We start from the raw sequence: 27,995 nt of genomic DNA, 5'->3' as shown, positions 1-27,995 counted from the left end.
AGAAAACAGAGAGTAGGAATAAACTGGACTTTTTTGGGTTGGCAGGCTGTAACTACCGGGATACTGCAGAGATCAGTTCTTGGGCCTAAGCTATTTACAATCTGTATTAATGGCTTGGATGAAGGGACTGAGTGTAACGTATCCAAGTTTGTTGTTGATGCAAAGTTAGGTGGGAAAGTAAGCTGTGAGGAGGATGCAAAGAGGCTGCAGAGAGATGTAGACAGGTTGACTGGGTGGGCAAGAACATGGCAAATGGAATACAATGTGGGGAAGTGTGAAGTTATCCACTTTGGTAGGAAAAACAAAAAAGCAGAATATTTTTTGAATGGTGAGAGACTGGGAAATGTTTGCATTCAGAGGGACCTGGGTGTCCTTGTACATGAATCACAAAGTTAACATGCAAGTACAGCAGGCAATTAGGAAAGCAAATGGTACATTAGCTTTTGTTACAAATGGATTAGAGTATAAGAGTAAAGAAGTCTTACTACAATTATACCGGGCATTGGTGAGGCCACACCTGGAGTACTGTGTACAGTTCTGGTCTCTTTACCTAAGGAAAGACATACTTGCCTTACAGGGGGTGCTACGAAGCTTCACTAGACTGGTTCCTGGGATGAGGGGATTGCCCTATTGAGCAGACAGGCCTATATTCCCTAGAGTTTAGAAGAATGAGAGGTGATCTAATTGAAACATATAAAATTCTTAAGGGGCTTGGTAGGGTTAATGCTGAGAAAATGTTTCCCCAGGCTGGGAAATTTAGAACACAGGGTCACAGTCTCAGAATAAAGGGTCGGCCATTTAGGACTGAGATGAGGAGAAAGTTCTTCACTCAAAGGGTTGTCTGTCTTTGGAATTCTCTACCCCAGAGAGCTATGGATGCTCAGTCGTTGAGTATATTGAAGACAGAGATCAATACATTTTTGGGAACTAAGGGATATGGGGATAGTGTGGGAAGGTGGAGTTGAGGAAGATGATCAGCCATGATCTTGTTGAATGGCTGAGCAGGCTCGAAGGGCCAAATGGACTACTCCAGCTCCTATTTCTTATGTTCTTATGATCCTAAAACATCACAAGGCTGAAGTATTCGCAACCATCTTCAGTCAGAAGTGCCGAGTGGATGATCCATCGCCGCCTCTTCCTGAGGTCCCCACCATCACAGCAGCCAGTTTTTAGCCAATTCGATTCACTCCACCTGGTCTCATGAAATGGCTGAGCACACTGGATACAGCAGACGCTATGGGCCTCGACAACATCCCGACTTTGGTGCTGAAGACCTGTGCTCCAGAACTAGCCGCTCCTCTAACCAAGCTGCTCCTGTACAGCTACAACATTGGTATCTATCTGCCTAACAAAGTGAAAAATTGTCCAGGTATGTACTGTCCACAGAAAGCAGGACAAACACAAACCGGCCAATTACTGCCCCATCAGCCTACTCTCAATCATTAGCAAAGTGATAGAGGTGTCTTCGACAGTGCTATCAAGCAGCACTTACTCACCAGTAACCTGCTCACCGATGCTCAGTTTGGGGTCTGCCAGGACCACTCGGCTCCAGACCTCATTACAGCCTTGGTCTAAACATGGACAAAAGAGTTGAATTCCAGAGGTGAGGTGAGAGTTACTGCCATTGACATCAAGGCAGAATTTGACCGAGTGTGACACCAAGGAGCCCTAGTAAAATTGAAGTAAATGGGAATCAGAGGGAAACTCTCCACTGGCTGGAGTCATACCTAACACAAAGGAAAATGGTTGTGGTTGTTGAAGGTCAATCATTCCAGCCCCAGGACATCACTGCAGGAGTTCTTCAGGGAAGTCTCCTAGGCCTAACCATCTTCAGCTGCTTCATTAATGACCTTCCCTCCATCATAAGATCAGATGTGGGGATATTTGCTAATGATTGCAGTGTTCAGTTCCATTCATAATTCCTCAGATAATGAAGCAGTCTGTGCCTACATGCAGCTAAACTAGACCTGAACAATATCCAGGCTTGGGCTGATAAGTAGCAAGTAACATTCGCACCACACAAGTGCCAGGCAATGAACATCTCCAACAAGAGAGAGTATAATACATCCCCATGACATTCATTGGCATTACAAATGTCAAAAATCTCACTATCAACATCCTCAGGGTCACCATTGACCAGAAACACACCTGGACCAGCCACATAAATACTGTGGCTACAAGAGCTGGTCAGAGGTTGGGTATTCTGTGGCGAATGACTCACCTCCTGACTCCCCAAAGCCTTTCCACCACCTACAAGGCAGAAGTCAGGAGTGTGATGGCATACTCTCCACTTGCCTGGATGAATGCAGCTCCAACAACACTCAAGAAGCTCAATACCATACAGGATGCCATTCACCACCTTAAACATTCACTCCCTCCACCACTGGCGCACTGTGGCTACAGTGTATACCATCTACAAGATGCACTGCAGTAACTCACCAAGGCTTCTTTGACAGCACCTTCCAAACATAGGATTACATCAGGTATAAAGCACAGAAACAGGCCTTTCAGCCCAACCAGTCCACGCTGGCGTTTATGCTCCACTTGAGCCTCCTCCCATTTTTCCTCATCTAAATCTATCAGCAGAACCCTCTATTCCTTTCTCCCTCATATGCTTATCTAGCCTCCCCTTAAATGCATCTATACTATTCACCTCAACCACTCCATGTGGTATCAAGTTCCACATTCTCACCACTCTCTGGGTAAAGATGTTACTTCTGAATATTTATTTTTTGATTTGTTGGTGACTATCCGATATTAATGGCCTCTAGTTTTGCTCTTCCCCACAAGTGTAAACACTTTCTCTGTGTCTATTCTATCAAAACCTTTCAGATTTTTAAAAACCCCTATCAGGTAGCTCCTCAGCCTTCTCTTTTCAAGAGAAAAGAGAACCAGCCTGTTCATCCTTTCCTGATAGGGATAACCTCGCATTTCTGGTATCATCCTTGTAAATCTTTTTCGCACCATCTCCAGTGCCTCTATATCCTTTCTATAATATGGCAACCAGAATTGTACACAGTCTTCTTCTTAGGCAGTCCCTCGGAACCAAGGATGACTTGCTTCCACACTAAAAATGAGTTCTCAGGTGACTGATGAGTCCAATGCGGGACCTACAGTCTCTGTCACAGGTAGAGCAGGCGGTGGTTGAAGGGGCGGGTGGGTGGGGTGCTTGGGTTGACGTGCGCTCCTTCCGCTGTTTGCGCTTGGCTTCCACTTGCTCCCGGTGAAGAAACTCGAGGTGTTCGGCACTTTCCCGGATGCTTCTCCTCCACTTTGTGCGGTCTTGGGCCAAGGATTCCCAGGTGTCGGTGGGGATGTTGCACTTTTTCAAGGAGGCTTTGAGGGTGTCCTTGAAGCATTTCCTCTGCCCACCTGGGGCTCTCTTGCCGTGTCGGAGCTCCGAGTAGAGCGCTTGCTTTGGGAGTCTCGTATCAAGCATGCGGTCGATGTGGCCCGTCCATCGGAGCTGATTGAGCGTGGTCAAAGCTTCGATGCTGGGGATGTTGGCCTGAGCGAGAACACTGACGTTGGTGCGCCTATCCTGCCAATGGATTTGCAGGACCTTGCAGAGGCAGCGTTGGTGGTACCTCTCCAATGCTTTGAGGTGCCTGCTGTACATGGTCCATGTCTCTGAAGCATACAGGAGGGCGGGTATCACTACTGCTCTGTAGACCATAAGCTTGGTGCTGGGTTTGAGGCCCTGGTCTTCAAACACTCTCTTCCTTAGGCGACCGAAGGCGGCACTGGCACACTGAAGGCGGTGTTGGACTTCGTCATCGATGTCTACCCTTGTTGACAGTAGGCTCCCGAGGTATGGAAAGTAGTCCACGTTGTCCAAGGGCTCGGCATGGATTTTGATAATTGGGGAGCAGTACTCTGTGGCGGGGGCAGGTTGGTAGAGGACCTTTGTCTTACAGATGTTTAGTATAAGGCCCATGCTCTCGTACGCTTCGGTGAAGGTGTTGACGATGGTTTGATGTTCGACCTCCGAGTGTGCACAGCCACAAGCGCTGTCTGCATACTGTAATTCGATGACAGAGGATGGGACAACCTTGGATCTGGACTGGAGGCGACGGAGGTTGAACAGTTTCCCGTTTGTTCTGTAGATTAGCTCCACTCCAGCTTATTGAGGGTGAGATGGAGCATTGCAGCCAGGAAGATCGAGAAGAGCGTTGGTGCGATGACACAGCCTTGCTTGACCCCAGTCCGTACGTGAATTGGGTCTGTGGTGGATCCATTGGTCAGGATCACGGCATGCATGTCGTCGTGAAGCAGGCGAAGGATGGTGACAAACTTTTGAGGGCAGCCGAATTTGAGGAGGACACTCCATATTCCCTCACGGTTGACGGTGCCGAAGGCCTTTGTGAGGTCAAAGAAGGCAATGTACAGCGGTTGGTGCTGTTCCCTGCATTTCTCTTGTAGTTGACGCGCGGTGAAGATCATGTCTATTGTGCTCCTTAGTGGGCGGAATCCGCATTGCGACTCTTGGAGGAGCTCTTCAGCCACTGGGAGAAGGCGATTGTGGAGGATTCTTGCGATGACTTTCCCTGTGGCAGACAGCTCCTCTGTAATTAACGCAATCGGACTTGTCACCTTTCTTGAAGATGGTCACGATTATGGCATCTCTGAGATCCCCTGGCATGCTCTCCTCCTTCCAAGTAAGAGAAATTAGTTCATGTATTCACGCCAATAGTGCTTCTCCGCCATGTTTTAGCGCCTCGGCGGGGATTCCATCTGCTCCTGAGGCCGCCTTGTTCTTCAGTTGTCGGATGTCCTTTTCAACCTCATGCCGGGCTGGGGTTGTGCTGAGGTGGTGGCGGTTAGCATGCTGCAGGATGGAGTTGAGGACACTCGCGTCGAATAGGTAGGTATAACCTCGCACTTCTGGTTTTCATCCTTGTAAATCTTTTTCGCACCCTCTCCAGTGCCTCTATATCCTTTCTATAATATGGCAACCAGAATTGTACACAGTACTCCAAGTGTGGTTTAACGAAGGTTCGATACAAATTTACACCTCCAAGTTCCATTCCAAAGTCACACAGCATCCTGACTTGGAAATATATCGCCGTTTCTTCATTGTCGCCAAGTCAAAATCCTGGAACTCCCTACCTAACAGCACTGTGGGAGTACCTTCACAACATGGACTGCAGTGGTTCACCACCACCTTCTCAAAGGCAATTTCCAGGGATGCCCACATCCTGTGAATGAATTAAAAAAAAAAAACTTGTTCATGAAAGAGGGAAAAAAGGAAAGAACTTCCATTTATTTAGCGCCTTTCACGACCTCAGGACATACCAAAGCGCTTTACAGACAATTAATTAATTTTGAAGTGAAGTCACTGTTGTAATGTAAGAAACATGGCAGCCAATTTGCCCACAGCAAGATCCCACAAACAGCAATGTGATAATGGCCAGATTTTTTTTCAGTGATGTTGATTGAGGGATAAATATTTTCCAGCACACCGGGGAGAAATCCCCTGGTGTTCTCTGAAATAGTGCCCTGGGACCTTTTATGTCCACCTGGGAGGGCCAGAAGGGGTCTCTGTTTAACATCTCATCTGAAGACGACACCTCCGCCAGTGTAGCACTCCCTCAGTACTGCACCGGAGTGTCAGCCTAGATTATGTGCTCAAGTCTCTGGAGTGGGACTTGAATCCACAACCTTCTGATTCGGCGTGAGAATGGTATCACTGAGCCACGTTTGACACACTTTAGCATGACATCTGTGATGTAAATAATGTATGCCTACTCTGAGGCCTTTCCTTCCTAGAAATAGTGATGATGCTTGCCTTTAAGGATTGAGATAAAATAAACAAAAGAGTCTGCATGGGTGAAGGTAATTCAGCCTCCAGTGGATTTTTTTTCAGGAAAGGAAGAAATTAAAAAATTAGAATTCGGTGTTACAAGGTGACAGATATTTTGTATTGATGCTTCCTTGTATCTCGAGAAAATAATCAAGATACCCAAGTCATTCGTGGGGATATTGAAATGCTTCCTCAGATCTTCAAAAGCGCAAGTAATACCATATGCAAAGAGGTCTCCCATTTATTCAAGTCTTAGGAAATTCCCATGCTTCTTATTATAGATTCTCAGCCAAGTGCTCTGCCTCAAAGAGCTCTTGGTAGATCCACCTGGTGTTTGGTACATGCAGGTAGCAACTTCTACCTTGTTTGACCAACATCCCCCGCATAGCATAAACGATAAATAAATTATTATTCTTCCTGTTCCCCCAGCCCAACAGGAACAACATCAAAGCCATTCCTAGCGCTGGTATCCACATATAACTCAAATTCCATGTTGTTCATCGGATTAAAGGAGCAGCTTGCATTTTACTGGTTGTATTGTTTGCAATATGATTGCAACATATTTGCTAACTGAAGGTTTGTCACTAATTCTTTTCAAGTCCTTGACGTATCTTGACTTTTAAACACCACCTTTTGTAAATTAAATTATGTTGAATGAGCGTTTATAGCACAGACCTGCATTTCTGCTGGATTATGAGAGGAGAAATGGATCTGGTTTTATGACAGTAGAGTGATTGTTTGTAATGAAGACTAGTTTTACAGCCTTCACATTCCATCAGAATACGGTAGAATTTTTATCTGGTCTACATCTTTTTTTGGTTGCATAGTTAATGAAAAGAAGTTAGTGCTGCAGAATATGAATGTGGCAAAGGAGAACAATGTTTGAAGGAATATTTTGTTGACTTTTACATTCGCAAATGCATAAACTGTACAGAATTGATAGTGATGTACAATTCTTTGCTGATTAATCTTATAGTTCAGGATTTCTCTCAAGACTTTAGTCTTGTGTTCCAGGCATCAGCAGACCAATTCTTCTATGATCCGAAAGCTGTGCCATTATACATGCCGTATAAGGAATAACATGCCCAAGATTGACAATTTCCTCTCTAATTGTGGTTTGTAGTACACCATAGTTCATGTGAGATACCCACATCTGATCTTTCCTTACAGGCAGAAAATACCATATTGTCAGACCAATACACTTAGAATAAAACTACTTGTCAGATTGATGTACAGGTTAATTTAATACAAAGAAGTAGTGAGACACAGTACATAAAAAAATACAAGTGGTTACCCATAAGGAATTAAAATACCTTTTAGAACATTTTTCTCTCAGTTTTGTAAGTGACAGAACTTTTGGATCAGAGGGAAAATTTGTAGAGGAAAAAAATAATTGGCATGGTTGATGTCCTGGGAGATTTCAGACAGCAGCTTGAAAGTCACATATGCCTTGATATAATATGGAAAATACTTCTATTAGATTGTAGAACCAAAAATTGAAATGTACTTAGCTAAAATTCATCTTTCAAATGCCGATTTCTATTTAACAGGACAAAGATGATGTGGACGAAAGAACATCTCTTTTCAAGAACTATCTGGAAACTAGAGGTGCCGCATTAAGTCAGACAACAGAGTTCTTGCCCTTTTATGCACTGCCATTTGTCCCCAATCCCATGGTACATCCCTCTTTTAAGGAGCTTTTTCAGGTATGAGATACACTCTTTGTAGTTTACTGGATAATGCTGTTTTGCTAATAGGTAACTTATCTAGATATACAACAATTTCTCTGCATTTTGGTGGCTATTTCTTCCATGGACAGGAGAAATTTGACAGATGAGACAAATTGCAGAATTTGCCTATATCCATATTCCCACAGTAGCCTGTGCAATACAGGAATCTCCATGCAGATGGAAGAACTGGTGCTGAGAAAAAAGCATTATTTTCCTCAGGACACCGCTGAAAGAAAATTTACCTGATGTAAGAGTCCTATTTTTTTTGACACCTTTTCTGAATAATATTGTTGTATACCAGTTGACATAAGAAAATTACTAGGCACTTGGTCTAAGCGTTAAACAAAGCTTTAATCAACTGTTTTACAACATGGAGGTCTAGTTGTGTCCTTCACTAGTTCCTGTTAAGAATGTCCTGCGCAAGCTGGGCCCGTGCCCGAGTATTATACTCTCCCTGAGCAGCGCCACCCGTAGGCCGCTCAGTATTATTTCATAAGTCTTTCTTTCATGAATGACGAATTCATGTCACCAATGGTGTGACTTTTCCATTGATCCATGGAAATAGACTGAGCATGTGCCAGTGTGTGATTCCATTTTGGAGCGCTACAAGGTTTAGTCCAATTGAAAACCACATTAAGTTGCAATGTGATAGTTCCTTGTGGAGATCAAAAATGCAATCTTTATATGAAGATACAGGCAGCAGCTCTTTTTGTTTAGATTTCCATAGACTTTTTTGCCTTTTTAATTAATATTTATGTGCTTCCCTTAATGCATTCATTGATATTCAACAAGAAAGAAAGTACTTGCATTTAGAAAGTGCCTTTCGCATCCTCCGGACATCCCAAAGTGCTTTACAGCCAATGAGTTACTTTTGAAGAGTAGTCTCTTTTGTTTTGTAGGCCAAAATGGCGACCAATCTACACACAGCAAGGTTCCAAAATCAGCAATGAGATGAATAACAAGTTATTTTGTTCCTACTGGTGTTCACTCTGGGATAAATTTTAGGCAGGTCACAGCACGAATTCCCCTGTTCTTCTTCAGAGAGTGCCATGGGATCTTTTATGTCCACCTGAGAGGGAAGATGGTTTAATGTATCATCTAAGAGTTAATGCCTCTAACAGTGCAGTGCACTCTCAGTACTGCACTGAAACGCCAATAAAAATTAAGTGCTCATGTCCTGAAATGGGGATTGACCCTACAACCTTCTGATTCAGAACTAAGAGTGCTACAACTGAGCCAAGGCTGACACTTGACAGTTTCTTTAAGTCCTGGGCTTCTTCCAAGGTCACCTGTGTAGCCAGTAGATGCAAGGGTACAAGAATTGCCTCGCTGTCCAGTTTTGTTGTCATCTCCTTTGGGGAGCCATCTAATTTCATGACTGGGCTAAGATTTTGAAGTACCATATGGCAGACTGCAGACAGGAATCCATGTTCTACCACATCGTGGCAAAGACACTGACAAATTGTTGTCCTATATCAGCCATTTACTCTTCACATTACCTCGTTCAAAGAGAGTAATTTTCCAAGTGTGCCCTGGAGAAAATTACCCTCAAAGTCCTTAAAGTTGGTTTTTAATTTGTTTAAAATTTTGTTTCTTCTAAATAGTTCAGCCTTTACACACTGTAGGCTAGCTTGCTAGGCTCTAATAAAACTGCCAATCTGCAGCAACATGTAGTTATTTCCATGTGAGCATACATATGACATTGTCTGTGATGTTGAAGATAGGCATGCTGCACATGATCTCCTACTCCTGTATTGTGTAAAGTCCTATGCCATTGCACCAGTTCATTTTTTTTCCCAGATAAAGGTTCTTTGTCCCTTGCATTGGGCCTCTCATCACCAAAGTTTGGGATCAATCCTTCAGCTTCTCTACAGGAGTAGATCAGATTACACAGACGCTAGACTATTAAATATTTCATTATTTAAACTGACTCTTCCAGGTTTTTCTTTCCTCTATTAAATTTCCCAGGAATCGATGCTGTCGACAAGCCGTTGGTACTGGGTAATAACCTTGAGAAAGTATCGTTATACACTGTTCTTTTCAGTACAGATATCTAAGAGAACGAAAAGATATGTTCTTTAGGTCACATGGTAACACCAGCACCCAATCCTCTTCTGTTTAGATGACCATGAAGACAGCAATAAAGCAGGCAAAAACAAACCGGCTTTAGCAAGAAAAAGGCTAAAATACAAATTGGAATTTTACATTGTGTATACAGCGTGTACCATAACTGGGATGTGGTCATATTGGCATTGCAATGCAGCAAAATAGAATAAGTGCCATTGTAGTTAGTTGCGTGTCTACACCAACATCTGATAGAAAGTTTAAATATGGTGAACAGTGCAATATTTATTCATGATCACTGATGTTCATAATCTATTTATAAAACGTTGCCCAAACATGATACTGTAACTACCCAAATCTGCCTTGGGTGATCAAAACACCCAGTAAGATAATGGCTGCAGTGTTTCCCACATTAATCAGAAGGAGGTAGTCAAGAAATTGCTGTCCCATTGTTCTTTTTCACTGCCACTGAAGTCAGAATTGGATCATCATTTACACTGCGCAAAAGCCTGCAGGGCCCGAAGTTATTATGTCTCTTGTACAAAAGCAATTTAGGAGGTTATTTGTTTCCTGTGATGCAAAGATCCAGTATAAAACTGGCAATTTAAGCAGCAGATAGGCAAATGGATAATGGAATGTGTTTTACACTGCTATTATGTTACAGAGAAGAACTGCAGGGGTTGGGTAAAGGGATATTCCATTCATTCCACGTCTGCTTCCTGGACATCTCTCCTTCAGGGTCCAATCGATAGAATATTCAAAGTTACCAAATGGAGCGGTTCTCACACATTTGCTCAACATTACTGTGTAGTCTTCACTGCAGGACACAACATTGCTTTTACGAAATTGGTCCAGGTGTTTTTCCTTCTAAGCAAGGCCCTGCTCCTAATTTTTTATTTCTTTGGCTTGTGGAGGATGTGGAATAAAAAAAGATATGGTCATTCTTTAAACGATTTACATCCTCAACACAACATCCCATTCTTCCATTCCTGTAGACCTTGTGGGGGTATCGTTTTTTGGGTTGGGTTAGTGGTAAGTAGTTTCAGTTTAATTTCAGGTCAAAATAAATCAGCACAATGGCACATGTCCTTGATTTGGTAACAACTTTGGAGCAGGAAAGCACTTGCAGCATCATTTGTCTTCAACGTTATGGTGACTTTTAAATGTGCATGCTCAGCATGAATCTATCAAGCTAGGCTATAATCCTGCTGTGTGTGGAGAATGCATGTCATTCAAAGAATGAAAAAAATATCCTAACCGCTAGGTAATCGATCTTGCTACACAGGAACTTAGTATTATGGCTTTAAAAGTTTGCTTTTAGAACTGTATTTGTTCCTATCTAACTTTCCGTTGAGTGAAATAACCTGAATATGCAAAAGTAACTAAGATTAGCAGTTAAAAATGGCAGACAACAATGGATATATTATTGTCAAAAGCGAGCATGTGATAAGATATCAGATATCTGAGCTGCCACTTTCCACCAGCTCTGAAAAGAGCCTATTCAGCAAATGTTGGGAAAGTGAGAGGGGGATATTACATCTCTAACAACTCCCGTCAATTTCATTTATTAAGTGCAAGAGTAGCTTGCAAAAATTTCCATTTTGTTGCCAAGTTTTTACTTTTTTAATTCTACCTTGAAAGCTTCCTAAATAATGGCTGTTTTTGTCTTGCTCTTTTATTTTTATGATAGTTTCTGTTAATCTGATTTTGCTCTTTAGGATTCATGGACTCCTGAATTGAAGATGAGACTGCAAAAATTTCTGTCTGCAAGTTTGAAAGTGAGCAATGTCCCAAGGCTGCTCTCTTTATTTGTATCCTTTTTATACGTCTTAACTCCAGAGCAACTCATGATTCTTGTGGCTGAGATTTAGTTCTAAAAAGGTGGGTGTATAAAGGGGGAGGAGGAAACTGGCAAAGTATAATGGATGACTGACCTTACTGTATCAAATAATTAAAGATAAGCAGGCTGGTAGAGGACAAGCATACAAGTAGAGTTCCTCAATTGGACTGCTCTTCTCGATTTCCCATTATTACTATTCATTGATCAGTTTCAACCAATATATTTGGTGGGGGGGGGAAATTAAATATATGTTGAATAGATATGATGCAATGTCTTATATTGTAAATTTTCTTTATAGCTGCTGAAAATATTACCCAGTGTGAAACAGTTGTTAATAAGGCAATTAGGATTCGGGTGCATCTAGAGCACATTGGACGAGAAGTCAGCACAATTTATAATGACTTATAGCTCACTGGTGAGGCCAGTTCTGGAGTATAGTGTGTAGTTTTGGTCACCCTACCTGAAGACCAAAATAGGTGCATTGGAAACAGTTCAGAGATGAGTGACAAGGCCTTAGGTGACTAAGTTATAAAGAAAGATTCAGATGTCTGGACTTAATTTTGTTGGAGAAAAGAAGGCTGAGAAGAAACATGATACAGGTCTTTAAAATAATATAACATGCATAGATAAATTAGAGAAGCAGACTGTTTCGCTGAACATAAGAATTAAGAGCAGGAGCAGGCTCTACGGCCCCTCGAGCCTGCTCCCCCATTCAATAAGATCATGGCTGATCTTTGATCTCAACTCCACTTTCCTACCCTATCCCCATATCCCTTGATTCTTTTCTCTGCAGGATGATGCTGACTACCAGAAAATGTAATTGATTCTGCACCATTTGATATGTATAAAAAAGAACTGGCTCAATACCTGTTGAGAAAGGGGTTTAAAGGTTATAGAGATAGGTTGGTTTGTTTCACATGGGGTTAGGAAGATAATGGTTGGGTGGGACAGTTCATTTGTAGTAGTCATACATAAACTGGAAAAAGTGAGCTTGATAGGCTGAAGCCAATAGGCTTTCCTGTTCCAAGCTTTTGTATGTTTTTAATATTATACAATGTTTTTATAGTCCTTTATATCTTTAATTGCTGTAGATTACATTCTGAATTGAGCAAACACCTACACACATTGAGGACCTTGTGAATTAGTTCTCTATTCTAACCTGGCTCCCTTGTTCAATATGTCCAAGTTGCACTGTGGCTGGATTTGGCGACAATGGATAACTGCCAATGTACAACATTTTCACAAGCAGCTGAGGTCAGCAATTTTAAAAACTGGTATGAGCAGGCTGAGACACCCTTTCCCAAGATGTCTCTGACTGCACTGGTATTAGAGGCAATCCTGTAAAGTAAATGGGGTAGCACATGTATATAATACATCAACCACACAACTTTGTAGACAGCTGTTCACATAATGTAGTGTAGCAGCAGGAAAAAGCACAGTTAATTTATTGTTTTGCAAGCCCTATAAAATTGTAATACAGGTATATTCATACTGGATGTAAAAGCAGTAGTCCTTAACTTGTCTTTCAAAGAAAGAAAATGGACAGGGTTGCAAAGGTAATGACTCCCAATTTGACTTGTGGCTTTTAACATTGTTATTCCATATTTTAGAATGTCAGCTGTGGCTCAGTTGGTTGCACCCTTGCCTCTGAGTCAGAAGGTTGTGGATCAAGTCCCGCTGCAGACACTTGAGCATAAAAATCTAGGCTGACACTCCAGTGCAGTACTGAAGGGAATGCTGCACTGTTGGAGGTGCCGTCTTTCGGATGAGAAGTTAAACCGAGGCCCCGTCTGCTCTCTCAGGTGAACGTAGAAGATCCCATGGCACTGTTCAAAGCAGAGCAGGGGAGGTATCCCCGGTGTCCTGGCTAATATTTATCCCTCGATCAGCATCACTAAAACAGATTATCTGGTCATTATCACATTGCTGTTTGTGGGAGCTTGCTGTGCACAAATTGGCTGCCGCATTTCCTACATTACAACAGTGACTACACCTCAAAGTACTTCATTGACTTAAACATTTTCTACAGCTTTTAAAAGATATTGTTAATGCCTTCAAGTGCTTGTTCACTAGAATATTTGGATTATTTCTGAATTGTGAAGGCAAATGTTACTATCTTTCAAATTACAGCTGTAAAAATGATAAACCAGGGGATTATTCACTGGCATTACCCAAAGTCAGGAAATTGTGACTAAATTATGTTCCTGCAGTTACGAAGCATTAACTTGACTGGAGTTGATAATATGATCCTGTTGCAGTAGCAACAGGACCGCTGTTCTTTGGCCACTGTTCCTGCCTGCAGCCTGAGAGGTGATCTTGTACTCGAACCCAAGATCAGGTTACTACATAATATTGCATACAGAGGCCTGGACTAATAATCCAGAGAACGCGAGTTCAAATCCCTACATGGGAGTTTGAGAATTTGTATTTAGTTTAAAAGAAAATCTGGCAATACAAAATTGGTAAAAATGACCATGAAGCTGTTGGATTGTCGTGAAGACCCAACTGGTTAACTAATGTCCTTTAAGGAAGGAAACCTGCTGCCCTTACCCAGTCTGCCTCATATGTGACTCCAGTCCCCCACCTCTAGCATCTCGGTTTAATCCAGCACTAATGAGATGAAAGTCTAATCTCTCTGTTGTTTGTAAAGGTCCTAAATGAAGTGAATCTGAGTATCATAACCCAGTTATGAGTGGTGCAGATCCACAATACAAAGCTGTTTATGATTTGTGGGAACGTTATAGTGCTACTCGGAGGGTGCAGGGAGGTAGATAATGGGCTATCACACTTGTGCAATAGGATTGCTCTTCTGAGACTGGGATATCACATTGCTGGGAGTGTTTGATGCTCCAAGAGGCTGAAGTATCTATTCCCCAACACTCTAATAAACCTTTGTGAAAACAAAAATGAACTTAATAAAAGAATAATCTGATGATTATGTAGACTTTTTCTTTTAGAAAAGAATGGAGCACTTGGAACTAATTTTGAAAAAGTCCTGTCCTTTATATACTTTTATCTTTTTAACTTTTAGTCTTTTCACCACATACAATATAAATTGAATAAGAGTATCTGACTTTAAAAATGTTTTATTGTTTTTGCTAATTCAACAAAATTATTTAAAGTAGAAGCAGTCTGGAATTAAACTGTAACTGTTTGCTTCAGAACTCTTGACGATGCAGATTGCAGTCTTGGCACTGCCTGTAACTTGGATCTTTCAGTCTTACTGAATGAGGGTTGCCAGTCTTGACTAGTCTTGTCGCTAAATTACCTTACAATAAAAGAAGGATATTGGGAGAAGGGAAGACTTACCTCAACACAAAAGCACCACTGTTAGTTGATTGTAAAGGCCAGTGGTCATAGAGAAATCTACTTCGCAGACTGTCCCTCTGTTTCAACAGAAGAAGGCTATGTTAAAGTGAGCACCTGCAGTACAGAAGAATGTAAATCCAATTTTTAAATTTGATAATTAGGCAAATTTATAGTAGTTTCTTAATGTTCTTGGTCCAGGAAGATAATTTATTAATAAGAATGTAGCCATACTGTTTATCAGTATTATACTTGTGCTTAAATTGTCACTTAAAGTTTGTTGTAATTGGGGGTAAAAGGTAAGTTAGAATGCATGATTTCTGTTGCTTCTGGTTGAGACCAGAAGGATAAAAGTTTCCTTCCTGAAATGGGCAACTGTTGATTACAGGTCTACCATGATAAACTGTATGTAATTTGGCAGTAAGATGACAATTTCACTTAGATTGGAAGGGTTCCAGTGAAGAAATGGAATTGCCACATGACAACTGGTGCAACAGAAGGTGGTCTTCTGAGACTGGGGATAAAGCACAATTTGGGACAGAATAGTGTGGTATTTTAGGACACAGCATACATATACAACAGCACAACATGGCTTCCGGTAAGAACTTTACTGCACATGGCTTTATTATTACATACATCAGCAGTCCAGAGGTGGCTATATTACACTTCTCCCTCCTTATTCAAGAAGTTAATCATAGCAAATAATCATTTTACATGACTTGCATGGTATACATTTCTCAAATGGAACCCATTTTATGTTTCCAAATTCTACTGTAGAATTCTGTAACACAAACAAAAGATATGAACTTATTTTCCATATTTGCAGATTAAACTTAACCACTGGTTTTCTGTTTCGAAGAGGATACCTTCTTTCTTGAACAGAACTTTCAGATCTTGTTGTAGGACTTTGACTCATTCTAGGCTGAGCCTGCGGAGAATTTTTCTCCAAGGGCTGACCTCGATGGACATTTAGACTCTACACTTTCAGACTGTTTGCCTGACTCGGGCTCAGACTTAAATTCTGACTTTGTCTTGGACTTGTTTCTGGTATGTCTGCTGGAGGATTTGCTACTGGTATTCTACTTGTAACAAGACTATCTGACTCATCAGAATAAATTGAACCAGCCCAGCTTTCAACTCCTTCCATATCTGTAGGTAAGATATGATCAATGTGAACAAACCTAACCTTTCCATGATCAAACATCTTGACCAAATATGTGCAAAGGCCACATACCTTCACTACTCTTCCTGGTAACCACTTTAACCATTTATGGTGATGGTTCTTCACTCTAACCTTCTGGTTCAATGTCACACTTCTCTACCTTTATCATGACTCTTTCGACCTTGATTGTTTCTCTTCTACGGACTGTGCCAAGTTTGGCTTTAACAACGAGATCCTGGTTCGTGGCTGACGTTTGAGAAACAACTCTGCTGGTTTTCTACCAGTAGTGGTATGAGGAGTATTCCGATAGGTAATCAGAAAATTTGCCAGTTTGTGGTCCAACTGTTGTTTCTTTGGATTTGGATCCAACATTTGCCTGATGAGGGCACGTTTGACAATTTGTACTGTGCACTCTGCTGCACCATTTGAAGCAGGGTGGTATGGTGGAACTTTGGTATGTTTCACACCATTTCTGCTCATGAACTGTGTGAACTCTTCTGAACAAAATTGCGGCCCATCATCAGACACAATTTCTTCTGGGAGGCCGTATGAAGAAAACAATCTTCGCAAATTGTCTAGTGTTTTGCTTGTTGTTATCCACATCGGAAACACCCACTTCGAGTGACTATCACTATGAAGAATTGCTGCCCTTCTAGCTCAGCAAAATTTACATGTAACCTTTGCCACACCCTGGGAGGCCATTTCCTTGTCTGTCATGGTACTGATGGTGGTTTCTTGCTCACCGATTGACATGTTGTACACTGACTGACTATGTACACTATCTCTTTATCTAAACCTGGCCACCATAAGTGACTGTGTGCAAAGCTCTTGGTCAAGCACATTCCCAGGTGCTGGTCATGAAGATCTCCTAACAATTTAAACCTGACTCTATTTGGGATAACCACTCTTGATCCCCACATGATACAATCTTTATCCACTGACAATTCATTCCTACGAACGAAGTATGGATGGATATCTTCCTCTGATACCTGGTTGGCCATCCATTTGCTATGTAATCATACACCTTTGACATAATTGGGTCACGTTTGGTTGCCCTACCAATCTCTTCAGCTGTGACTAGCAGCTCATCAATATATGGGTGTAACTTGTGATGGGGATGGCAACCTGGACATAGCATCAGCATTACTGTGATCAGCTGATTGTCTGTACTCAATGTCATATGTATACGCTGACAAAATCAAAGCCCATCTCTGCATTTGGGCTGCAGCTAAGGTTGGAACTGGGGACTTTGGATGGAGGATTGCTGTCAGGGGCTTATGGTCAGTAACTATGGTAAATGTACGACCAAACAAGTATTTGTGAAACTTCTTGACCCCAAAATTCAATGACAAAACTTCCCTTTCGATCTGTGCATAATTCCGCTCACTGGCACTGAGAGTGCGTGAAGCAAAAGCAATTGGTCTCTCCTCCCCACTGTCTAGTACATGAGAGATCACTGCCCCAACTCCCTATGGAGAGGCGTCACATGCTATCATGATCTCCTTAGATACATCATAGTGAACTAACGTAGTACTCTCTACTAACTGGCTTTTACACTCTTTGAATGCTGTGTCGCATTCTTTTGAACACTTCCAAGGGACCTGTTTTCTCAACAGCTCATTCAGTGGATGTAACAATGTAGCCAAGTTTGGGAGGAACTTTCTGCAATAATTCAAAATACCCAAAAATGATCTTAGTTCAGAGACATTCTTGGGAGTGGGTGCATTTCTGATTGCATCCAGCTTTCCCTTGGTTGGACGTAAACCATCTTTGTCTACTCTTTGCCCTAAGCACTCCACTGAGTTTTGAAACAACTCACACTTGTGAGCTGTCACTCGTACTCCGTGTTTCTCTCGCCATTTGAGCACTTCGTTCAACACCTCATCATGGATTTGCTTGTTTGGTGCTGAAATGAGTATATCATCCAAATAACACACTACCCCTTCAATCCCTTGCAAAATTTGGTTCATCACCCCCTGGAATATGTCAGGGGCAGAAGACACTCCAAATGGTAGCCTATTGAACTGATATAGGCCTCGGTGAGTATTTATAGTCAAGCATGACTTGGACTCTTCATCTAACTCAAGTTGCAGGTAGGCGTTTGTTAGATCTAACTTCGAAAAGATCTGGCCACTTGTCAGTGTTGTGAACAAATCTTCCACATTTGGCAATGTATTGGGTAGATTACACGCTAGAACCTGGTTTACAGTTATCTCATAATCACCACACAACCTTACCTTACCATCTGACTTAGGTACAACAACAATGGGTGTAGCCCAATTTCTCAGATCTACCTTGGAGATAATGTTCTCAGTTTCTTGTCTCTTGAGTTCTTGCTCAAGTTTCTCCTCGAGTGCGTATGGTATGGGACGTGGCTTGCAGTAAACTGGTCTTCCGTCCTTCTGCACTCTTAACACTTGCCTTGACGTCTTGGATCGGACTGCCCGTTTCGCTGAACACCTTTGGATACTGCTTGATGACCGCATCTTTCGATGCAAATTTTGTTTCCGCACGAAAAATCTCATTCCAATCCAGCTTCAGTGATCCCAACCAATTTCTACCTATCAAGGCAGGCTTGTCTCCTGCCACTACTATTGAGGGGCAAGCTCTGACACTGATCCTTGTATTTCACTGGTATGGTGACACTTCCTACTACAGGGATTTGCTCTCCTGAGCAGCTTCGCAGCTCTACATTCGATTTCTCTAGTCGATAATCACGCAAATTGTTGTAAGATAGTGATTCCGGTACTACGCTCACAGATGCACCAGTGTCGACTTCCATTGGTATCCTGGTCCTGCGACATCTACTTGGATGAAGATACCTCGCGAGTCTCTGTTAGATACCTTTGTGCTCCTGATGACCTGAATCTCCAAAAACTCCTCACCCTGCTGCTTCTCTTCAACAGTATGTAGTGTCTGGCGATTTCTACTTCTAGCATTGCCAGTCGGTTTATCTTCTGTCGGCATGCCTTGGCAAGATGCCCAGTTTTCTTGCAGTTGAAACACTCTGCCTTCATATATGGACAGCTTTGAGTGATGTGTTGTCCCAGGCACTGATTGCACGACTTCAATGCACTGTTACCTTGGCCAGTTGCTGAGGCCTTGGGGCCCAACTGCCTTTTACTTTTAGCCTGCAGCCGATTCACCTCGGTTGTCTGACGACTGGAAATGGCACGGAGCTCTCTGGAGTATCAGTCGGCCATATCCATCGTCATAGCTGTCTGACAAGCTAAGTCAAAAGTCAAGTTAGTGGTTGTCAACAATTTACTTCTGATACATTCATTTTTCAACCCACAAACAAAGCGATCACACAAAGCTCGGTCCTGAAAGTTACCGAAATGACAGTGAATGGATAACTTTTTTAAAGCTACAATGTACTCACTGATACCCTCGTCATTTAATTGGTCACGTGTTCCAAAACAATAACTTTCAGCAATTTCCATGGGTTCAGGACTGTAGTGCCGTTCTAACTTGGTTAGGATCTCCTTCAGTGGCGTATCCTTCGGCTTGGCGGGAACAAGCAAATTTTTCAGGGTTTCATACACCTCGGGGCCTGCTTCAGTCAAAAAAATAGCCCGTTTCATTTCTACAACTGCCCGGTTACGGTTTACATCATCGGGGACTTTGACGATGCTATTCGCGGTGAAAAACATTTCTAGCCACTTCATATATGCTCTGAAAGTCTCTCGGTCACAATGGAACTCACTCAAGTGCCCTATTATTCGCATAGGCATGGCCATCTGGACTCTGGCAACGTCGACAATTCAGCCACGTGTGCTCGAAATTTACCTTGGATTTTTAAGTTTTTCTGCAAAATGAACAACCTCCAACAGTCTTTCCGTCGGTTGGCAGGATTATCCTCCAACAAAAATTTCAGCTAGAGAATCCTCAATCGCATCATCGCCAATTCTGTGATATCTTGGGACACAGCATATATATACAATAGCACACCATGGCTTCCGGTAAGAACTGTACTGCATCTGGCTTTATGATTATATGCATCAGCTGTCCACCATGTGGATCTATTACAAATAGGAGGAGCTTTATTCTGCATTTAACTTTTGTTTTCCTAACCCGGTAATGTGTGATTACTGACACGGAGTGGCAAAGTGGAAAAATATGCCATTTCCAAGCACTGGCATTCCTCAACTGATGAAGGCAAACAATCATCAAAAGTGAAAGTTGCAATAGCTTTAATTTATGATAATGCAATTTCAATGCATGGAAAATCCTATTGTGTAGAACATACATAAAATTTGTTGGACCAGGCAAGTTATTTTAGCCATTCTGTAAATTGAAACTTTACACCTTTGGATAGATGGTTAGTGAATAGGTGCATTGTATTTGCATCTGTTCAATCAGTGTGAGAATGAAATAAGATCACAAAATATTTGCAGATGAGAGAAATAGATTCATCTGTGTTAAATTTGGAAGATGAGCGCTGCAATGCGACTTGAAAATATGGTTAGTATCAAACAAGCTAATGACGAGTAGAAAGCCATCTTACTTGACCACCTCACACATATTGTAGGATGTATATGTGTAAATTTTACTTTGCAAATTGGAGGTTACAGCACTTGTATTTTCAACTTCAAGTCTTCGGAAGAACACAGTATTGGGCCTCTCCAGATGTTCGTTGATTAGATTGTGTGGAGTATTTGTAGATCTGAAAGACAGATACCAGTATATTTACTTTATAAATTGCAAGTGCGAACTTTACTAGTCAAACAAGGATGTTACTGTAAGGAGGGTAGGGTGTAAACTTATATGCACACTGTCCACATAAAATTAACATCATCCTTGTTAAATATACCTTTTATAAGTTTTTTTTAGAACAAGAAAAACTAACCCTTTTATTTCAAGATCCTTTTTGGAAAAAAACATAGAAACAGAAGATAGGAGCAGGAGTAGGCCATTCGGCCCCTTGAGCCTGCTCCGCCATTCGATGTGATCATGGCTGATCATCCAAACTCAGTACCCCGTACCTGCCTTCTCCCCATATCCCTTGATACCATTAGCTCTAAGAAATATATCTAACTCCTTCTTGAATATATTTAAAGACTTGGCCTCAACCGCCTTCTGTGGTAGAGAATTCCACAGGTTCACCACTCTCTGGGTGAAGAAATTCTTCCTCATCTCTGTCCTAAATGGCTTACCCCTTATCCTTAGACCCTGACCCCTGGTTCTGGACTCTCCGACCATCGGGAACATTCTACCTGCATCTAGTTTGTTCAGACCTGTCAGAATTTTATAAGTTTCGATGAGATCCCCTCTCATTCTTCTAAACTCCAGCGAGTATAAGCTTAATCGACCCAACCTCTCCTCATACGTCATTCCTGCCATCCCAGGGATCAGCCTTGTGAATCTTCGCTGAACTCCTTCCATGGCAAGAACATCCTTCCTCAGATAAGGTGACCAAAACTGCACACAATACTCAAGGAGTGGTCTCACCAAGGCCCTGTACAACTGCAGCAGGACATCCTTGCTCCTGTACTCGAACCCTTTCGCTATGAAGGCCAACATACCATTTGCCTTCTTCACCGCCTGCTGCACCTGCATGCTTACCTTCAGCGACTGGTGCACAAGGACACCCAGGTCTCGTTGCACTTCCCCTTCTCCCAATCTATTGCCATTCAGATAATAGTCTGCCTTTCTGTTTTTGACATATACCAATATTCAGGTGGATACAATACAGGTGATAATTTAAATGAAGACAATTATGCAGAATGTGGTATCGAACACTCATTGAACCTCATTTCGAGTGCCCTCTTGTCTCTGGGTCTCTGAGAGAAGATACCAGACTTATTTTTGCATACAGCTAAAAGGAACTCCAATTGGTCTTCTAGTGTCCATTATTTCCAGAGATTTTAAACTTGGAGAAATGTTAGGCATAATGTTTATGACCATCAGCTAATGTAATGATATGAAGCTTGTTTATTTTTAAGTGACGTTACATTCCTAAATCCAAGATGAGTACACTTGACACATTTGAGTCTGCTTGCATGTGGATGCCTCTGAGAGTGAAAAGGAGTTCAAGAGGGACTTGCAATATGTGATTTAATTGATATTTGACTGACAAATGCAAGGATGTCACAATTATAATGAGCTGATAGAATTATAAATTGTTGAATGCTTGAACTTGGGAGTTTTTTTGAAGAAAAAGGCTGTACTAGTGAATAATACATTTTGTTTTTTAGAAAATAGACAGATATTTTCTTCTTGTATGGTCAATATGTTGACATTGTATTGGCAGAATTGTTGCAACAGCTGCAGCAGCAGTTAGTCGAGACTGAGAGAAAAGCAGCGACATACATGAAGAGATACAGCAAGATACAAGAGGATTACCACAGCCTGATTGGAGTCACTGCAGAGCTGGTAGATTCCTTGGAAGCTACAGTAAATGGGAAAATGGTAAGATATTTCTCAACTAATCCATTTATATTTTTGATGCATCACTTTATGATTGAATAATTTATATGTTGGAATTGAATAACAGCAAAATTGTTAATTGTTATGTACTTGAACTTGCAGGTTGTGAACTTATTAAACAGGCTGCCTATGGGAGTTCATATAGAGTTGAATGGAATACCATAGAAGTATAGCAATTATTTAGAGGGATAAAGCAGCCATTTAAAAGGCTGCAGAGCAGCTTGTGGAGAAACAGATTCTGAAGGAAAGTTAATTAATTAATGCTTATAAATGGAGTGCTTCAGAAAAAGTATTGCAAGGTTTGCTGATATAGCAGTGGAAGTATTGCTGCATGAAGTTGGTGAAAGGAGGGCTGCTCTTTTTGACATTGTAAGGCACCTACCCCAGAGGAGAACAGTTCAGAATGCCTGACACAGGTCGCTGACAGAAATAATGCTGTCTGCAATTCCCATAGGCTTGGATACAAATGTGAAAGAAGCTGGCAGCCCTATAGAAAGCTGACTTCATAAGTGACTCCAACAGTTCTCTATACCAAGTAGATGCCCCAGGTATGCAGGCCACAAAACATTCGTTCTGGACCTGTTACACAGGTGCCTCATCCAAAGCACTCAGAAGGTACACCTTCAAGCTGCAGTGTAAAAGTGAAAATCTCTCCTCACTCACATCTTAAAAGGACTTCACACAACCTAACTGCATGATACATGTGCATATTCATATGCAGGATGGACATTAGGGTATCCTCTTGAAACTTCCATGTTTACCACTTGAGTATCGCCTGAGTGGAGGGCAGAGGGGAAAATCGCTGTTGAATGTCAAGGGGAGGTGGTTAGACTCTCGCTTGTTGGCGATAGTTATTGCCTGGCACTTCTATGGCGTGAATGTTACCTGCCACTTATCAGCCCAAGCCTGAATGTCGTCCAGGTCTTGCTGCATGTGGGCATGGACTGCTTCATTATCTGAGGAGTTGTGAATGGCACTGAACACTGTGCAATCATCAGCGAACATCCCCACTTCTGACCTTATGATGGAGGGAAGGTCATTGATGAAGCAGCTGAAGATGGTTGGGCCTAGGACACTGCCCTGAGGAACTCCTGCAGCGATGTCCTGGGGCTGTGATGATTGACCTTCAACCACCACAATCATCTTCCTTTGTACTAGGTATGACTCCAGCCATTGGAGTGTTTTCCCCCTGATTCCCATTGACTTCAGTTTTACTAGGGCTCCTTGATGTCACACTTGGTTAAATGCTGCCTTGATGTCAAGGACTGTCACTCTCACCTCACCTCTGGAATTCAGCTCATTTGTCCATGTTTGGACCAAGGCTGTAATGAGGTCGGGAGCTGAGTGGTCTTGGTGGAACCCAAACTGGGCATCAGTGAGCAGGTTATTGGTGAGTAAGTGCTGCTTGATAGCACTGTCGATGACACCTTCAATTTATTATATACATGAAAATTGTTAACTAATATCATTAATACCCACTGAACAATGTGGGGGAGAAATTCGGTGGGCTGCGCCTAAAGAGGGCACTCAGTGGCTTTAGCGCCACTGGCCACGCCTCCTGCGATATTTAGCTGGGGCGCTAATGGCGGCGTTAGCCTGTTGCGCTGTGCCGCCACCGATGACGTCATCGGTGTGCGCAGCGCCCCGCTACCGCCCTGATCGCGATATTTGGCAGCGACCGCCTCTGTAGCGCCGCTCGCTAATCGCGCCCGGTTCACGGGGCCTACCTGTGGCGGCAGTGGCGCAAATTAAGGTGGAGGTGCGGGGCGGCCATTTTTTTCGGTGGCCGCCTGCCAGCACCTCCGTCCCCGGCCTCCTGTTCTCCCCCTGCGGCATTGCTGGCTGTTTACCGAGAGCCCGGCACTTCTCCTCGGTGCCGGGCTCTTTTGCCGGCACTCGCGATCGCTCATCGCGCTGGTGCAGGCCCCTCCCCTTAAGAATGGGAGGAAGGCCTGCAGTACCGCAGCGCGCCGTGCCGCAGCATGTGGCGCTGTGGCACGTTGCGCTGCGATATTCAGTTTCAGCGCCCTAAGAGGGACGCGGAGCGCCTCGAGCCTTGCCCCGTGTCCCTCTTGGGGCGCTCAAGCTGAATTTCCGGCGATCGCTGCTGCTCCGATCGCAGCGCAAAATCTAGCGCCCAGGCGAGCTTGGCGCCCCGTTTGCGGCTCAACCCAATTTCTCCCCCTATGACTCTATGGAATGCTTCAATGATCTAGTCGGCTGCTAACAAGTTTTTAATGCATAGTATCAATAAGCTTCTTTTGAGGAGACTTTTTCAATTCTCCAGTAAGTAGATTACAGATCACTAGAGAAGAGGAATTATTCTCTGCAAGTAAACAAGAAGCAAAGTCAGTGGTGAATTACCCTTAGCTGATGTTGCATATCTTCTAGCAAGTGGCTAAAGAGACCTAAGAGCAGGCCATACCTGCCCTCTTAGCTGGGGCATCGTGTGTTCCACAAACAGACACACAAAAAAGGTAAAAACAGTTAAAAAACAAGAGAACAAAAATGTATCATATTTAAGTATTACTTGCTGATATCTATTTACTGTTACTAGATCACACCAGAATACCTTCAGAGTGTTTGTGTGCGACTGTTTAGCAACCAAATGAGACAAAGCATGACCCAAAGCATTGACTTCACAAGACCAGGAACTGTAAGTACAAACCATTGGATTTGTTTTTAAATCTGGTGAATTAAATCTGAGATTTGCATTAATTATAAGGAGTTACATATAATTATCCTACTAGCTTTGAAATAACTAGATTCATTTAATTTCCCACTAAGGTACTGTCTGTGAGCAATTAAGAGTTTTGCAAAAAGCTGTATGATGCTTGCTCACAAATTGCCAGATTTTTAATTCAATTTCACAATTTGCCATGGTGGGATTTGAATAAGACTGCAAGGTTGTTGATCCAAGAAAGAAGAGGTTGCATTTATATAGTGCTTTGCATGACTTCAGGACATCCCAAAGCACTTCACAACCAATGAAGAACTTTTGAAATTGTCACTGTTGCAGTGCAGGGAAACATGGCAGCCCGTTTGCGCAAAGCAAGGTCCCACAAAGATCATTGAGATAAATGACCAGATAATCTGTTTTTGTTGCTGTTGGTTGATGGATAAATGTTGGCCAGGATACTGGGAAAATCCCTTGCTGCTTTTCAAATAGTTCCATGCGATCTTTTACGTCCATCTAAGAGAGCAGATGGAACGTGGCACCTTTAGTTGTGCAGCACTCCCTCAGTATTGCACTGTCCCCCTCTCCTTCAAATCTGCCTTCATCACCCCTCTCCTCAAATTACCAACCCATGACCCCCCCCCCCTCCGTCTTTGCAAACTATCGCTGCATCTTCAACCTCCCTTTCCTCTCAAGTCCTTGAACATGTTGTCGCCTCCCAAATCCGTGCCCATCATTCAGGGAACTCCATGTTTGAATCCTTCCATTCAGGTTTCTGCCCCCGCCACAGTACTGAAACGGGTCTTACCAAGGTCACAAATGACATCCTAATTGACTGCGACAAAGGTAAACTATCCCTTCTCGGCCTGTCTGCAGCCTTTGACATGGTTGACCACAAAATTCTGCTCCAACGCCTCTCCACCGTCGTCCAGCTGGATGGGACTGCACTCACCTGGTTGCATTCCTATCTTTCCAGCCTTAGCCATAGAATCACCTGCAATGGCTTCCCTTCCCACTCCTGCACCGTCACTTCTGGTGTCCTTGAAGGATCTATCCTTGGCCCCCTCCTATTTCTTATCTACATGCTGCCCCTTGGTGACATCATCCGGCGACACAGCGTGAGTTTTCACATGTACGCTGGTGATACCCAACTCTACTTCTCCTCCACCTCTCTCAAACCCTCCACTGTCTCTATACTGTCAGACTGCTTGTCAGACAACCAGCACTGGATGAGTAGAAATTTCATCAAATTAAATATCGGCAACACCGAAGCCATTGGCCACGAATTTAATTGAGGGGGTGGAACAGCTGGTTTCCGGGTTCCAGTCCCGCTGCCAGCTGCCTCCGCTCTGCAGACGTGATTTTACCTTGATTGGCCTTTATCGGCCAATTAACAGGAAGTGGATTTGATGATGCGTCATCAGCCGGTTTCCTTAAAGGGACCACGTCCACATGGAGTTTGACAGTTGTTCTGTCAGTGTTTAACAGCATTGAGGTGCTGCAAATACTGACGATCACTGCACAAAGGTGAACGCTTGCACCCAGGCTCTCCAATGACTCCCTCTGGAGGGAGTCACAGCACGCAGGGAGGTTCACGTCCCTTAAAATGGGCGGAAGAGACCTCCCCAGGACACCAACTGACCTTGCACTTCCACCCAACCCTCTCAATCTACTTTATCACTTCCCCATCTCACTAACCACCCCTCACACGCGCCCTCATCCTACTGCAAGCATACCAACTAACAACACACAAGGGTAGGCACTTGAGAGGTTGAGCCAATATCCATGTGAGGTTTCTGGTAATGTGTTGTCATACAGTGAAATCTATTTTTCCAAAACTGCCCCTTATTGGACAGATCTGAGTGCACCTTGAGAAGTGTCTTACTGAGTTCCAGTGATTGTTCAGTCATAACTCTTTCCCGCCCCCCCCCCAGCCTAAAGTGATGAGTGTGCATGGAATGGCTTGGACATTAAAGGGATGCTTCACGATGCTGGTGTGGGATGGTGTCAACCTGGCGCATCAAGTGGCAGCCAGGGTTTACAGCATGAAGTGAAGAAAGTCTGGCCATGGTGATGCCTCCCGGCCAGCAATTTTGTCAGAGCCTGTGTCCATTGCAGCATCGGGTGATGGCGGAGAAGGTTGGTGATGATGTTGGTGTTGGGAAGGATTCAGAGGACCGAGGTCTGATTGTTTCATTGGCTCCGATGTTGCTGGAATAGATGGCAGCTGCAGGTGAGATGACAGAAGTGATCTGTCACTGGTGAGAGAGGTTCACCCAATGAGGTGGCACTGGACATATAGTTGGATCTAAAAACTTGTAAGCTAACGAAATCTCTATATGTATTAAAAATGCAGTAACCAACATTTTCTATGCTCTGAAACTCACCATCTGCAACATGGCATCCTTTACACCACTTCTGCAGCTGTCAGCTTTTCACAAACATCAGAGCAGACTCAAAACATGCCAGGTTGAGCTGGTGTGTTCCCCGAACAGCGGGTAACCAGTGGGGGCGAAGGTAAAATTACAAGTAAGCCTCAAAATACTCTTAAATTGGCTCTTAACAAGCCATTTAAGTCGCTGAATTGTCTCCCCCACCGCTTGGTGTCGGGTCAGTTTTGCGCTGATAGACCCGACACCTGGGAGACTCATGTGGAGGCGGGTTGACAGCGGGTTTCCTACCCGCTGTCAATTTTTGCGATTTTGACTGCAGAACCGCCTCCAAATTCGCGGCCATTGGGCTGGATTTTGCCAGTGTGGGCGGGCTGGGGCGTGTCAGGTGGAAATCGTGTCAGGACCTCGACTCCTAAGTGAAGTGTTGAAAAAGTGCGATTTTCCCCTAATTGGCCAGTTGATTTCCTGCATGTGGGAACCACTGGCCCAATTAGTCTTTTCGTACAGATACTCGCCTCCGATGACGTCATCAATGCTGTTGGATTTAAGGCCTGCAAGCAGCCTTGCTTCTTCTGGAGACTGCAAAGGCTC

General features: G+C 43.1%; 1 protein-coding gene across 10 annotated transcripts in view; it reads left to right on the top strand.

Annotated features, from left to right (window-relative positions):
* armc9 (armadillo repeat containing 9) overlaps positions 1-27,995 on the top strand; it is a 130,545-nt gene that overhangs the window by 23,795 nt on the left and 78,755 nt on the right. For 9 of the 10 annotated variants that reach the window (XR_015078672.1, XM_085990195.1, XM_085990191.1 and 6 more), the window contains 5 exons: positions 7,354-7,509; positions 11,316-11,408; positions 12,969-12,993; positions 22,159-22,316; positions 24,892-24,990. Coding sequence is in view for 9 of the 10 variants with exons in the window: in XM_085990195.1 (XP_085846321.1) it covers positions 7,354-7,509; positions 11,316-11,408; positions 12,969-12,993; positions 22,159-22,316; positions 24,892-24,990 (531 nt within the window). In the remaining variant the exon portion in view is untranslated. Of the gene's footprint in view, positions 1-6,302; positions 6,380-7,353; positions 7,510-11,315; positions 11,409-12,968; positions 12,994-22,158; positions 22,317-24,891; positions 24,991-27,995 lie in introns of those variants that run through there. The other variant, XM_085990199.1, reaches the window with a different exon arrangement.

This window comes from Somniosus microcephalus, chromosome 6 (assembly GCF_052327205.1).
Source record: "Somniosus microcephalus isolate GS21.2 chromosome 6, FLI_Smic_1.0, whole genome shotgun sequence".
Taxonomy (NCBI): domain Eukaryota; kingdom Metazoa; phylum Chordata; class Chondrichthyes; order Squaliformes; family Somniosidae; genus Somniosus; species Somniosus microcephalus.
This window is presented reverse-complemented; position numbering and strand designations above follow the sequence as displayed.